At 50.8% G+C, this 15,124-nt stretch overlaps 1 protein-coding gene across 1 annotated transcript in view; it reads right to left on the reverse strand.

Annotated features, from left to right (window-relative positions):
• Positions 1–15,124, reverse strand: part of TSNAXIP1 (translin associated factor X interacting protein 1) — a 55,382-nt gene that overhangs the window by 7,602 nt on the left and 32,656 nt on the right. The window contains exons 6-13 of the mRNA XM_065416737.1: positions 12,957–13,153; positions 8,462–8,597; positions 6,641–6,810; positions 4,037–4,196; positions 3,603–3,733; positions 2,217–2,345; positions 1,136–1,297; positions 10–119 (exon numbers count right to left, since the gene is read on the reverse strand). Of these exons, the coding sequence (XP_065272809.1) occupies positions 10–119; positions 1,136–1,297; positions 2,217–2,345; positions 3,603–3,733; positions 4,037–4,196; positions 6,641–6,810; positions 8,462–8,597; positions 12,957–13,153 (1,195 nt within the window). The remainder of the gene's footprint in view (positions 1–9; positions 120–1,135; positions 1,298–2,216; positions 2,346–3,602; positions 3,734–4,036; positions 4,197–6,640; positions 6,811–8,461; positions 8,598–12,956; positions 13,154–15,124) is intronic.

Genomic DNA, 15,124 nt, shown 5'->3' on the forward strand with positions numbered 1-15,124 from the left:
ACCTCTTACTTGAACTGTTCCGTCATGAGCGTTCCGCTGTTTGAGCTGTCGCTGGCCATCAGCTCCTTCAGCAGGTTGGCGATTAGCTGGTTCTGGCCATGGTATAGTCCTTCATCCACCTGTGAAACAGGAAGGGTCCACAGGTCACTGACAGCACCTCTGAGGGGCTAGGCTCCCGGAGTAGAAGGAAAGTCAGGGCAGTAATGGGGAAGATGGCATCACCCAGAGGCAGCACCTCATTTCCGGTGATTTACAAATGATTAAGCAAGCCAAAAGCCCCCCCTCCCCAAGGCTGGTATTCTAATCGCTTGTTATAGAACACCCATCCTTCCAAAGCAGTTCCTGTGAAATGACATACTGGACCAGTGAAGAGCAGCCCTCTCTGGGGTGGAGCGCAGCAGCCAGAAAACCAGCATGTTGTACGACACAGCGAGGCAGGGTGCTGAGGCAATCCCTCACCTTATTGGGCAGCAGACAGGATCTCTGCTGTGAAAGCCCCACGCGCAATGAACAGCTGCATGCAAGTCAGCTTCTTAGCCGGAGGATGGAGACTTTCATTGCCCTCATGGTTGACGGTATCCATGCCTCTCACCCACTCTTGAGCAGGACAGATGCAACTCCTGAGCTACCGTTTCTATGCAGTATCCAGAGCAGGGGGTGTGCAGGGTAACTCTATAATGTTGTGGGGCACTGGCGGCGTAGGAGGAGTACAGGCAGAGGCACGAGGAAATACAGGAGACTTTTCCATCTCCGTAGACCAGGGAGGGTGGGAATGAGCCCTGTTTGGCTGCCCAGCCCATGGGAGCACTGCAGCTGGGAGCCATGCCGTTTTGTGCATTGTACAGGGAGTGTAAAGGACTAGATGTCAGGGGAGCGAAGCGGGTTGTAAGTATGTAACTGAGCAAACTGTGGCCCTCTGACATCAGTGGGAGGGTGTGATGTGATCAGTGCTCCTGAAAGAACAGGGGCCTTCCAATAGGTACCTGAGAGTGTCCACAAGGTGCTGAGTACCCTCACTCCCATGGTGAGCAGTGGGGTGTGCGGGTGCTCAGCTCCCCACAGGGCTGTCCCCCATTTCCCTCGCTCTCACACTCATGGAAGCAGGGGTAGGACGCCAGGTTCCTGGGCCACTCACCTTCCCACTCAGTATGTCATAGAACAAGCTCATGGCTTCGTTTGATCGGTACAGCTTGATGTTTTCATAGATGGTGTACGCCCATTCGAAGGCAGAGGAGTCTCCGTATCTCTTCTGGAGGTAGCTAAGGAAGAACTCTGGAAGGCTGGATTGCTTCCCTTTCTGCAAAAAACAAGACAGCTGCTCCAGAAAACAGGCTGAGGCTGGAGAGGGCTGATCCCTTCAGAGCTGCTCCTGAGCTCCAAACACCAGAGAAGACCCAGGCCACCTTCCTTCTCCTGAGGGTGTTCACAGCTGGATGAAGCACAGTAACTGGATCTGAGCAGTGGATATCACTCCCTGTCCTAAACAGGAGATGTTCCCAACTGAAGAGTGGCCACTGTGCTGAGCACTACATCTCCTCCTCCCACCCCATATTTGTAGGGCCCTCCATGCCCTGGGTTGGAACCACACATTTGCACATCCTGCCCTCTGCCAGCACATCTGGACAATGCCATTCTGGCCAGGGAGGGGTGGGCAGGTTTTCCCCAAGCCCACCAGTGTCACACTGGGAGCGGAGCACCCCCCGCCCTGCTGGCTAAGGAAGGGGCCTGATCTCTGCTCTGTAGAACCCTGCAGAGCACTGTTATCACTGTCATGCTAGACGCTTCCCTGACTTCCTGCTGACCACAGTGACACTCGTAGCTGCCTTAAGGTCCCCTGGTGCTCAGCTTAGTTAGTAGGCTGCACGGTACTTTGGGTGTGTGGTTTATGTCTGCTAGGACCTTGTGCCAGGATGGCTGGCATAACAGCAAGGCACTGCCTAGCCATGCTGGAGTCCTGGTCACAGGAGCACCATCACTCATCAGGATAGCAGCAGGCAGGTACATCCCAGAAGTGACACTGGGGAAGGGGGTCTGGAAGACCGCAAAATGACTTGCTCCTACAGCATCCTCTGTTGACAGGGTGAGAGAGTGACATGAACTGGGGCTTGGGTGCAGCCCTGGCTTCCAACCCCTTCCAGCCAGCAGGACGGTCCCAGTAGCTGACCGCAAGGAATCAAGTGGGTTTTAGTTATGGGGAAAAATCGGCTAAAGAGAACCTGCAGATCTGCTGAAACTTTCTCTTTCCAGATCTCCTTCAGGATGTTCACCACATCCTTTTTGTTCAGCTTCTTGTTCTTCACCTGGCCTTCGTACCTCAGGTACACAGGGACCTTGTCCCCTTTGCCCTAGAAAGATAATACAGGAGACAACGGAATTCACCTCAGGTAGCAAAGAAGCTATTTCCATAGAATATGGAGCCATGGAAAAGGTTCGTGTCTCTGGGTAAGCTCACAAGGTGGGAGCCATCTGGGGCAGGTTCTTTCGTCCCCAGTGTTTCATAGGTAGATCTGGTGCCACAATGAAGCCACAAGCGTGGACATGAGACAGTTGGAGTCTGCACTAGGCGCGTCTCCTCTTCCCCCTTGCAGTGGGCTAGATCAAACCCTTGCTACACGCGTGACTCCCACTGCACCCACGCAGCTGTGAACACAACTTCTGTGCACGCCTCACAGTACAGAGCGATGTTCCCCAGACACAGATGGTGAGTGTGTCATACAGGTGACACACACAGGCTGGGTAACCCTCCAGCCCATATTAGTGAATGGCTATTTCCCAGGGAGGAGTAACATTTCCCTGATCTCTGACATGCAGTTTGATGGGAGCGCCTGGCATCACTGGTCCATGTTCTGGGGGCAGTTTAGCAAGTGCACTGAGTAGCTGCTAAAGAAAGAGTCCCTTCTGATCTACCTTAGCCACAACGAGGGGGAGGGACAAGGGCTTCAACGTAACAAAAATGGGGGAACATCCTCCAGCAGTGATGCAGAGAACTCCCTAGGAGAGGATAAAACCATTCAAGCTCCTGGAGAAAACTAAGGAGGAAGAGACATGTTGTGAGCAGGAGTCACCAACTCATGAGGGCAGGCGAAAGGAAATCTGAATCCACATGTGACAGATCAACTGCTTGTAAACAGTCACAACACCTGGGGTTTACTGAGCTGCCTGTTAGGGAGGCATCAGCAAGAAGATCTTTATATAATGCAGCATTTGTCACCTGTATGTTTGGGGGCTAGGGAAGACACAGAGGCAAAGTGTGGCTATGACAGGTCACAAGCAATAGGCAATGTTTGGCAAGGAAGGGAACACCCCTCGCCCAGTAACTCCTGGGCAACAATTCCTTAGCTAATACTTCGCACTTTCAGTAGCTGCTGGTAAATCTCAACTTGGAGATTTGTTCTCCTCTAGCAAGAGGGCAACTGGTTGTCCTTGGCCTAAGGTTTCCAGCAAACGATTAACAATCTCATCTTTATGTATCAATACTGCAGCCATGAAAACAGCTGTGTAATTCCGAATGGGAAAGGCTCTTCCCTACTTTGCCAACAGTCAGATATGTATTACCAAGTCCTCTCACCAGAGCAAAGCAACCAAGAATGAAACACAAATACCAGCCCGGGGAAGGAGTCCTTCTCCTTCAGCACTCCTGTTCCTATTTCCTCCAGAAGGACATCCACCAGCTGGTCACTGGTCTTCCCCTCTTCCAGATAGCTCCACCGCTCAGGCCCACCAGAAATCACCTCTGTAAGAGCAGAAACAAACTGAGCTGTTGAAGGAGGGAGAGCACTCCCAGGAGGTCCTCCAGCTGGGTGCGATGTTGGTGGGAGTTTTAGATTTGTACAGATCTCTATCGGTGCTCAGCCCGTACGTTAAACACACAATACAAAACAAGAGTCACTGAGCCCCTCCAGCTGCCAGCCCCACCTCCTCCATAAAAGCCTGCATGGAGGAAATGGGGTTTTGCACTGTGCCCAAAGGTTAACAAACTCACAGCACTTTGAGATGGGACATCCAAAGCAAATCATCATCAATGAGAGCCTGGTACCTGCACATTTTGCCCAGTCAGGCCGGGGGGTGGAGCTGCGCTGAACTTGCTGGAGTTCGTTGTAGAACCGGTCTCGCTCTTCCACGGTCTCTTGGTGGATTTCCAGCAGAGTGTCGTACTCCTTTTGGAGGGCATCAAAATCCTTCTGCAGAATTTCCAGCTAACATAAGGGAAAGTGGGGCAGAGATAAACCAGTGCTGATGGCTCTGGACTTCTCGCAGTTATTCAATCCCTTTTCAGACTGAATTTTAGACCAGAGGTGGCCAAAGAGCAGCATAGGTGAGCTTGGGGCAGTCCACAGCTTTCTAGAGTATGGCTGCTCATCTTTAGAATGGAGGTGGAGCCCCAGGATGCAATATTCCACTTGGCCACCCAGCTCAAGCAGAGCATCTTTTGCTGGGACTTGTAGCCCCTGAAAGCTGCCACGCTGATGGGAAATTGCTGCTTTTTAAAGGTGAACTGCAAAGAATTTTTGTAAAGGTTTTTTTTTGTCTTATGGTGTAAAAAGTACTTGAATCGTACTTTTGTTGTTGTTGTTGTTCTTTAAGAAAAAGGTCTTGGGGGCACTGTGCTGCAGGCAGACCAGATGCCAGCTCATGCCAAAGTCCCCATGCCTCAGTTGAACACTGACAAATATCTAACTGGGATCAGTCTGGCTCCCCTGTGTTAAAATAGGTATTAGAATTATAAAAGTGAGTTTAGTGTTTACCCATTACTGAATGCTTGTGAGTTGCTGCCTGTGTTCATCTCACCTTATAACATCTGAATCACATATGATAAGGGAATGGTTGAGTGTTTGTGTTGTAAGCCTGTGTAAATCACCAGACAGAGAGACATTAACTACTAGAGAGGAACATTAAAGAAGGTATAAGACTTTGTTGTTTGCTCTCCTCCCACTGCATGGAGAGGAGTCTTGCAAGTGAATTCCTCCCATCAGTTGAGTTTGCATCTCAAAGCTGAAATGGGGAAGGGAATAAAAAGCCCTAAGAACAAGGAACTGTATCTTTATGCTACTTGGACTCCGGGGAACCAGGATTACTAGGCATAAGCAAAAGTTCCCCAGCTGCTTAGCCTGGGTTAGCCCTAAAGAACTTGCTTATCACAGAAGCTTCTGTTACTTTGGAAGCTTAAGATTGTAACTCATTTGTATGTATCTATGTTTAGGTGCTGTAACCATGTAAATAAATCTTATTTCCTTTTCCTGTTAATAAATCGGTAGATAGTTTATTATAGAATAGGCTACCAGTCTTGTCTTTGGTGTGAGATCTCAGGTGCAACTGACCTGGGGCAAGACAGATTGGAGCACCTCAGGGGGACTGTCTGTGACTCCATGGTAAGGCTGTTACAGTGCCTGAGGAGTTCACACTTCATAATTGGTTGGTGAAATCTAAGTCTAGAACTCACAGCCAGGGTGGGGTTTGTGTCCTGATTCTTACCAGTCTGCTCTGAGGTTGGTACCCGTGCTCTGAGGTTGGTACCCGTGCTCTGAGGTTGGTACCCGTGCTCTTGAGCCAATGCAGGACAGCTTGACATGCATCTGTTTGTTGCTTGAGAAATACCTGGTCTGAAGTGACCTGTTTTTGCTGCCAGTCCTTCTGCAGGATGAAGCACTAGCAAGATTATGACTGAAACCCAACCTCTGAGAGGGAGGGAAAGGGAGTTTTATTCACACCTTCATTGTGTATGACTCTGTTTCTGTTATCTAGAACTCAAACTCCGGGGATTCAAAGATTCAACACCTGCTTCCCTGTAACTGAAGGCTGAGAGCCTTTGCTCCAGCAAAAACAGATACATAAGGCCTAGTATTTCTAACGTAACAACCAGGCAGAAAAGATCAGAAACCTGCCAGGCCCCCTTAACCCATCAGAGGGAAGCAAAAAAGGTGCACACACTATATATATGCTTTTTGCAGTTCACCTTTAATGCAAATTTGGGCAGCGCTCAAAAAGCAAATTTGGGCACCCCCAAACTAGACCCCTTGATAATACATCAACTTTTTCCCAGTCTATCAGGCAGCAGCACCACCAGGCAGACACAGAAACTACCAGCTGAGTGCTTCTTTCAGTAAGCAGAGCTATGGAGAGGGCTATGGTGTAAGATATCCCTAACTTCATTACCTGATTTATACCGTGTTCTACAGCACTACATGCAGCTAACATTGACTCTCTTATTACCAGTAAGAGAGCAGGCTACACAGTAGGATATTTATGCTAACCAACACCTCTCCACCTCTGTATATTACTGTTAATACACCACAGCAAAACCAGCAGTGCTTTGAATCCAGAGGTTACAGCTGTCCAGATGTGGCTCTTTAATTGTTCTATGGGAAGCCCCAATCAAGGGGATGTGACATTTATTTGCGGGGAGGAATTAAACAATGTATTGAAATATTGCTAAGGCTGAGATCCAAACTGTCAACTGGCAGGCACTTCTGCGTTACATTTCCTCCCTACCGTATCTCCTTGGGCCTACAGACAAGAGCCAGGTGCAATGGGACAAGTTAGGGTTGGAGTGAGCACCTCCTGGATTTGCTGAGTCCATACTTCAGCCTGCACCCCAAGATACAGGGTGGTATTTGTGTAGTAGACACAGCCTTATGATCACCTTCTCAAACAGATCAGAATATTTTTTCTCCTGCGATTCGAAGTCTCTCCTGGGTACGACGTCTCCGTAATCTGCTTTCATCGTGTTCAGCTCCACCTGGGCTTTTGTGAGGTCCTGCCGAGCTATCTTCAACGCCAGTGTTACCTTGACCAAGTCTTCACCCTTGACCTCTTTAAACAACAATCGTCAATGCACAGTCAGATGGAGGGCTGTGACTGCGAGCCCGGCTCTCTGGAGGCACGTCCTCAGGTGAGTGTTATTAAAGCCCCCAGAGGTTCTGATGTGCTGTCGCCACTGAGGCAGTGCAGCAGTCCTGGTGTTCCCAGCTTTTGACAGTTTAAGAGTCACATGAGTCTGGCTGGGGCTGGAGCCCATCTGCTCACGGCATGAAAATCTCCAGTCCTCTTGTGAATGTCAGCCCTGCCTCGGGGGGGAAACCCCATCTGACTGGCTGCCTTCCCCACTGCCCCACCTCCTGGGGAAGAGCAGCCAATCAGGGCTTCTGCAGGGGGCAGACAGAACTCTCTCCCCAGGAGCTGACACTCCACTCACGGGATGGGGGTGGGGGGGGAAGAGGGAACTAAAGAGCACAGCAGCTCAGGGTGGCTCCATCCCTTCTTCCCCCCTCCCCTCCTGTGAGCAACAGGGGCAGGACGGTGCCTCTGCCCCTCCTGGAACACCCTGCCTGGGAGCGGGAAGGTGGGTAGAAGAACCCAGGAGCTATCGGAGAAGCAAACGTGGGACTGGGAGGACAGATCTGCAGTGGGGCTGAGGAGGTGCACAGTTAATTGCTGGGCTGAAGGAGGAGCAGATGTGGAGCTGCTCCTCCAGAATTAAGGAGGAGGAGGAAGGGGATTGGAGAGTAGCTGGAAGCTTTGCACAGCAGGGCCAGAATTTGGGAGACTCGGCAGTGCTGTAATGACCATATACACAAGGGTAGGGGTGGGACCCCACTCGATCTGCCCTTCCAGCTTGACTTGTGAAGCCCTGATAACTACTCTCTGGGAATGGTTTTCCAACCAGTTATGCACCCACTTTATAGTAGCTCCACCTAGGTTATATTTCCCTAGTTTGTTTATGAGAAGGTCGTATGTATATATTTATGCAAATATTTATTTGCATAGCGCTTCAATCCCCATTGGTGACTCTGGCTGCTATTGTAATGCAAACATTCAATACTAAAATCAGTACTAATAAAGAACAAGAAGAAAGGCTACTTACCAGGAACTGTAGTTCTTGGAGTAAATTATCTTTGCGGACCCACATTCCCTGCCCTCCTTACCAATGTTCAAAGTCCCAGGCTGGATTTTGGGTTGGCAGGAAGGGACAGAGCAGAAGCAGGGATGTGCTCTCTTTGGGTCTGAACATTCAAATCCAGATATGGGGCGCTCATGTGGACACCAAGCTACTACTTTCTAGCAAGTTCCCAACCAGCAGCTCTGGGGGTGCAAGCGTCCCAGAGCGTGACTCTGCAGGGGCCACCTACTCAAAGAATCACTATCACTGGCAAGTAACCTGACGGGCACAAACTCAGAGCAGTTTTGTAAACACAAATGCTAAAGATCCTGAACTTCCAGAAGGTTCGCTGGTTCCGAGGGCTCGACCTTGCAGCCTGCCTGTCACAAGATCCTTGAGCACCAGCAACTTCCACTGAAGTGAAAAGGCACTAAGGGCTCTCAGCACCTTGCAGGATCTGGCCCCGGAATACCTGTTACGCTAAGTAGCGGGTGAGTGCTGAGACTTCCATGCAATGCTGGTTATGTGGCTCTGGGTTTGGGGCTTGCTGCAGGATAAGCTCTTACAAAAAATTGCTTTCTCTACCTTGGACTTGGCGAAGCGACATTTCCAACTGCTGGTTGCGCATTTCATTCAGGTCTGCTAGCAGCAGCTTGCGTGCGTCACACTCGTTAATGTAGCGCATGTATTCCTTGGCCACATTCTTCCGCAGCTTGTTCACCTGCAGGGGACAGGATGCTGGGCTGAACTCAAGTTCTCAGATACTGTAGAGATGAGCATCGTTGAAAAGCCCAAAAGAAAACTAATCGTTCTGTCTTTGCAACCTTAATAGCATTCTTTTACATTGTTTTGGTTGTAATATTGTACATATACAATAAACCACCTTTGTCCCGTGCCCCCCCGCACCATCCCCCCATAATCTGAACCTCTGAGAGGCTTGCAGAGAATCTGGCCCCAGCTTCCATTCCCAGATCTGCCAGAAGTGACGTTAGCCCACCTGTACAATGGAGGGGCATGAGGCTCTGCTCATCAAGGAGGGCTGTGAAGTGCACAAAACCATTAGCACCAGTCAGTGAGGAGCTGAGACTGGAACTCATGGTCTGCCCCTGCCTGGTGCCCAGAACTCCTTCCCCCAGTGGTTAAAATAGACTGAAATAGGAGCGAGTTTTCACTGCACAAGCCAAGGAGCGGTGGATGGGGTGGCAAGCTGCACCTTCAATAGGGTTACCACACGTCCGGATTTTCCCGGACATGTCCGGCTTTTTGGGCCTCAAATCCCCATCCGGGAGGAAATCCCAAAAAGCCAGACATGTCCGGGAAAATAGGGAGGGAGGGGTCGTGGGGCTTGGGTCCGGGCTGGAGCCTGGGGCCGGCGGTGCTCGGCCGGGGGCCGGAGCCGCTGGGGCCGGCGGTGCTCGGCCGGGGGCCGGGGCCGCTGGGGCCGGTGGTGCTCGGCCGGGGGCCGGGGCCGGCTGTGCTCGGCCGGGGCCGCCGGGGTCAGGGCGGGCCGGAGCCGCTCGGCCGGAACCAGGGCCGGCGCCCCAGGGCCCGAGCCGAGCCGGGCGGGAGACGCCGGGGCCAGAGCCTCTTGGCCTGGGCCGGCTGGCCGCCGGAGGGAGCCGCTTGGCCGGGGGGGCCGGACTGGCCCGCGCCGCGCTGCACCGCGCCCCGCCCCAGCCCCAGCTTACCTGCTGCCTCCCTGTTTCAGGCTTCCCGCGAACATTTGATTCGCGGGAAGCAGGGGAGGGGGAGGATCAGGGGGGCGGAGTGGTCAGGGGAGGGGGCAGAGTTGGGGCGGGGACTTTGGGGATGGGGCGGGGAAGGGGCGGGGTTGGGGGCGGGAAGGGGGCAGAGTTGGGACGGGGCCGGAGTGTCCTCCTTTTTTTAAATTAAAATATGGTAACCCTACCTTCAAGCCAAGAAGAGGAGGGGGAGCTTAACCTTTGCATTTAGAGGGAACTGTGCTTCCCACACTTACCTTTACTTGCCTAACCCCTGCCTTCCCCTAGGCCGATGCGGTGACAGCAGCTGCTGCTGCTGCGCTATCCCCCAGTCAGGAGTTCTAGCTCTGTGGCTGCAAGAAGCATGCTTGGTGTGGACGGACAGCATGTTAGGAAGCACTGTGTAGCTGGAGCATGCTCAGTGTGGATGGAATGGTTGGAGATTTTAGCTAAGTAGGTGCAAATGGTGATGCTCAGTAGTCATAGGTCAGCTAAATCTGCGTGGATTTTCATGAGGCCAGCAAAAGGTACTTCCTCAACCCCTGCCCCATTTCAAGTTCCCGCTTCAAACCCTGGAAGTGCCAGAGCTCCTTAAAGAAACAACTGAATACATCTTTTGACAGTGTCAAAACTATATCCATTTTCTCCTAACTTCTTTTTTAGAAACAGCTGTCACGGAGTCCCCGGGTGATGCTCTGGAACTACTCCATACGAAGCCAGCCAGGACTCTGGGGGAGCCTCCTCTCTCTGAGCAGACTGTCTCCAGGGCAAGAAGCTTCCACAGCTTCGACCTTCCTGGGTCTGACCTCAGAGCATTCAGCCTCCCCTTCCACACCGTACGCTTCCCGCAGCGAGTCCGCCCGGGCAGGGCTCCTGGGGAAGCCAGAGAGCCCTGCACCCCAACTCTGCAGTCAGACGTGACTCTCAGCCAGTCGGTAAAACAGAAGGTTTATAAGTCGACAGGAACACAGCATAGAACAGAACTTGTTAGCACAGAAATCAGTGGCTTTCAGCCAAGTCCATCTTGGGGGGAGGGGAGCCCAGAGCCAGGGCTCTGATCCTTCCCCTGCGTCACAAGCCAGCCGAGACTGATTCGCTTCCAGCCGCCTGGCCCCTGCCCTGCCCGTTGCTCCTCCTCTGGCCTTTGTCTCACTTCCCGGGCCAAGAGTCACCTGGTCGCATCCCCCTCCTGGGTCTCCGGTTCCGAAGGGGCGGCCAGAGCATCCATGCAGGCAGCTGGAGCAGCCGCCGCAAAAGTCACACCCCCGTATTCCCACCACCTAGACATTGGTGCAATGCGCAGGGAAACTGAGGCACCCACAGCATTCAAGCAAAACAGTAAGACTCACATAGGCTCACATACAACATAACAAGGGAAAATCCGCACTTTGTCACAACAGCTTCACTCAGTTCTTGCTGAAACTTAAAACCAAATCCACATGAGGCAGTGCGATGGGGCATGGGGTGTCCACCCCACAGAAGGCTGAAGGGGTTAAGGTAGCTACATGGGCCAATTCACCTCCTTGGCTGCACCTGGAGGAGGAGCCCGGGAGCAGTATAGTAACACCCGTTGTTTCATGTTCTCTGTATATATATATATCTTCCTACTGTATTTTCCACTACATGCATCCGATGAAGTAGGCTGTAGCCCAGGAAAGCTTATGCTCAATTAAATTTGTTAGTCTCTAAGGTGCCACAAGTACTCCTGTTCTTTTTGTTGATACAGACTAACACGGCTGCCACTCTGAAATCAGACTAATTAGAGACAAGACTCTGCTGGACCGGGACAGGAACAGGAGGGGCCTGTATAAAGTTCAGTAGCTGAGAACAGCTGGGGATGGCAGAGTGAGAACGCTGCAGTCACTCTTGAGGTGAGAGAAGGCAAGGTAGGAAACAGCCCAGGGATAAGACTGTGCTGACTTTCACTGCTTGTTGTAAGGTCCCTGGGCTGGAATCCCGTGTAGAGGGCATGCCTGGATCCCCCTACCAGCCCCTGGAGAAGTGGCATCATTAAGGGCGAAGTGAAAGGGAAGACTGCCTAGGACAGTGGATCCTGAGAGATGTTGATACAGTGGGAGGGGAGGACTACAGGGACTTGGTCAGAGGACCAAGCCACAAAGTGGGCGCAGATGAATCCTGAGGGATAAGAGTGCTGGAGTACAACTGCAGGAAGTGGCATTGACCTTGCAGAGCAAATCCCCAGCTGTGGCCAGAAGGAGGTGCTCTAGCAGTGAGTAGAGCACCCCTGTGACAGACAGACACCTCAGATTCTAGCCCGAGCAGTTTGTTTGACAAAGTTATAAGCAACTGAAAACTTATCAATGGAAAATGTTCGGCAGACTTCGCTGTAAGTGTCACTACCAGCATCACTTACAATAAAATGAATGATAGATACAATATGGACAGGTAGATACAGGTACACCCACACACACAAATGGAAATGGGAGTCGTGACACACTTTGGAGCCATGAGCTCAATTGCATTTCCCATGCACTGCTGACTGGCTCTCTGCCCACTAACTCGCCTCCCCTGGGACTCATCTAGTATTCCACGGTTCTTAGGAACTTCAGCCATTTTAAATATTTCCTCCTTCTCCCCTAAATGGGGATTTCCCACAGAAAATCCATCTGCCCAAAATCCAGGCCAGGGACATCCTTTCTATACATAAAAATGTCATGGCTTTATATCTGATGTCTTGTGGTCTGATCTTCATCTCACTGGAAGAGGGAGAATTAGAGCCGGACTCAGTAGTCACGCAGCTCTGCAGGGCCATGAGACATTGGTGTTTATCATCAAGACATCTTTTAGAGCTCTTTTAGATTACTCTAATAGGTTTTTTTATGTGGCTGGTATAAATATTTTTCTCAACACTCATGAGGGAGGATCTAAATAACTCATGTGTGGCTTTGTCACGTGTCCGTAATGTGCCCATCCCATGTATTGTGTCCACAGACCCAGTGAAAAGCATTGACATGATGGCTGGGGAAGACACTGCACCTCTATGCTTGGCAGTTCATAGCCCTGGCACCCCTGGACTTGCTACGTTAGTTATGAAAGTAAAAAAATTGCTTGAGCCCTGACCCCTTTCATTACAAATTAAGCACCAGGGAAGACAAACCTACATCCACAACGCAGAAGAGTTTTGACAGCCTAGCACAGTGGAACGTGCCATCTGCAGGGAACGTTGGGCTGGAGACCTCTGCATTAGCACGGAATCAGGCTGAGCACGCCAAATCATCAGCACCTTACGAAGCCTGGGGCTGCTCCCATTGATTCAGTGGGAGCAGGATCGGGCTGTCTGGAACTAGATGCATAAGGCTGGGGTGGGAAACATCTGGTTGATCATTATCCCACTTTACCTGAGTCTGCAGGGAGCCCTTCTCCTCCTTCATCTTGTCAATAAGCTTTAACAAATACAGTTTCTCTTTCTTCAGCATCGTTATTTCAGCTTTCTCCTCCTCCTGGAGTGCCACGATCTGCCGGGTGCACTCATCTGACACAGACACCAGCATTGCCTTCAAGGGCTCTAGGGAGCGGATCTTCTCCCTCAGGTGAGCTAGAGGAAGAAAGGGTGGGCTCTCATAATTAAGGATTCAATAGGCAGACGAGTCAAATTCCATAGCCCTATCTAAGACCTACTGTTCAAGACTGGAACCTGGGACAAAACCAGCAAGTTTTTCCTCCACCTGCTATGGTGAGCAGCTGAGGGCTGGCTTTCTTTGGAATTCTAGCTTTTGGGACTGTATTCTGCTGATCTCTCTTCCTATAGGTATAAGCTCCATGTGGGCTGCTGATCTTAATTCACTGCTGTTTATATTGGTTCCAAACACTAAATGCAAAAAGGATCTCTGGCTTTTTTTGAGCACCCATGATTTTCTTCAGATGTGGCCAGCTCCCCCCAGGTTTCACTTTAATAGATCTCCCAGAGTGGAATGGCAGATGGGTGGGGTAGAGTCAGCTGGTAGCTCATTACCCATCCACTACCAGAAAGAGACAGCTTGAATCCTCCATTCTTCTCCTGGTGGAGATATCTGCCTCTAGATCCACAGCCGCATGCGTGCTGCTCCCCTAGGAGTGATTGTCAGGAACACCTGGTCACTCCCAACCATGATTTCTCTTCCCTTTTGAGGATGCTCCTCCCTCTTACCAGGCTCTCTTCCCTTTGGCTCCTCCAGGAGATTGCCCATGATGACTCACGTGCCTTTCCCACCCTGCTCTCTGACTCCTCTGACAGAACCCAAGGGCTCTGCTCTAATTTGGACCTTCCACTGAAATAATTTTTTTCTTAAACTCACCTATGGGGTAGACCTAGTGACAGCACTTATTCTATTGCTGATACTCCAGCTACAAATACACAATAAGATGCCGTGGGTTTTGATTGCTTGTCTTTCCTATTTTTATGAGACCAAATGCTGCCAGGATTAAAGGAGTTGCTCAAAGATGCCGTGTGTACTGAGCTCAAATGATAGCACAGCAAGGGCTCTGCCATAGTAACTGCTATGCTGAGCCAGCAAGCACCCATTTTGGAGAGAGGAGTGAATGGAAGGAAAGAATTGCTGGTGAGGTCCAGATAGCCCGACTTGCTCTCTTCCACCAAAAGCCGTCCTGTCATTGTATTTATGCACAGACGTTGTAGGATGTTCTGCATTTTACAATTTAAAGTGCATGCAGTCCTAGAATAGGAGGCATTATTTCTCATCCCACTTTTCTATCACTAAAAACGATGCACAGGCGATTTCACTCCAGGGCTGTGACTACTCTGAGGTGTCTTTCTTTTTGGTCAAGTTTTCCCAGTGTTGCACGTACACTGGGGCAGCTCCCCTCATAGTAGCACTGTGGGGAGCACCAGAGTGTACCAGCCACCAGGACTTTCACCACCTGCTCAGGGCAGGTCTAGAGAAGGTGCTGTTAAAATCGCCCACAGCAAGTCTACACTGCTGTTCTCACCATTGCTGCCACTTGTGGAGCTGTGCTAGTGCAAGCGAGGCAGACTGTGGTGAAAAGCCCTGTGTAGGGAGGGTCCTAGGATATGCTGAGTCCAGCCATTGCCAGTTCTCATCAGATGAGCTCAAATAACAGACTGTTGGAAAGGAAAAGTGAAAGGTCCAGTTTCTGTAGTAATCCAAAGGAATACATTTACTCCTGTTACCGGCACACTAGAGATACAACACAACATCCCTCACAACATCCTAAGTCATGACATTATGGTGACACGTGCTATTTTACTCACATTTTCCAACGCAGGTAGTGGAAGTCACCCAGCTACGTTCTGGCTTTGAAAAAATCTCTGTAACCAGGGAGCTTACTAGGAGATTGAACCTGCTGTTTCTAACCTTCATAATTCCCTGTGGACTCTAGACACTTCAGCACAGTCACTTTCCAGAGACAAGTAGTCGCTCTTGGGAAAGTGTTGCCCTTTCAAAAGATTGTGAGCTTGTCTTCACTGCAAAATTAACTCAATTTATAACTTGAGTGTTGCCCTTCACTTGTGTCTTGTCCACACACAAAACCCTGAGTAGGGTGGTGA

This window comes from Emys orbicularis, chromosome 14 (genome assembly GCF_028017835.1).
Source record: "Emys orbicularis isolate rEmyOrb1 chromosome 14, rEmyOrb1.hap1, whole genome shotgun sequence".
Lineage (NCBI taxonomy): Eukaryota > Metazoa > Chordata > Testudines > Emydidae > Emys > Emys orbicularis.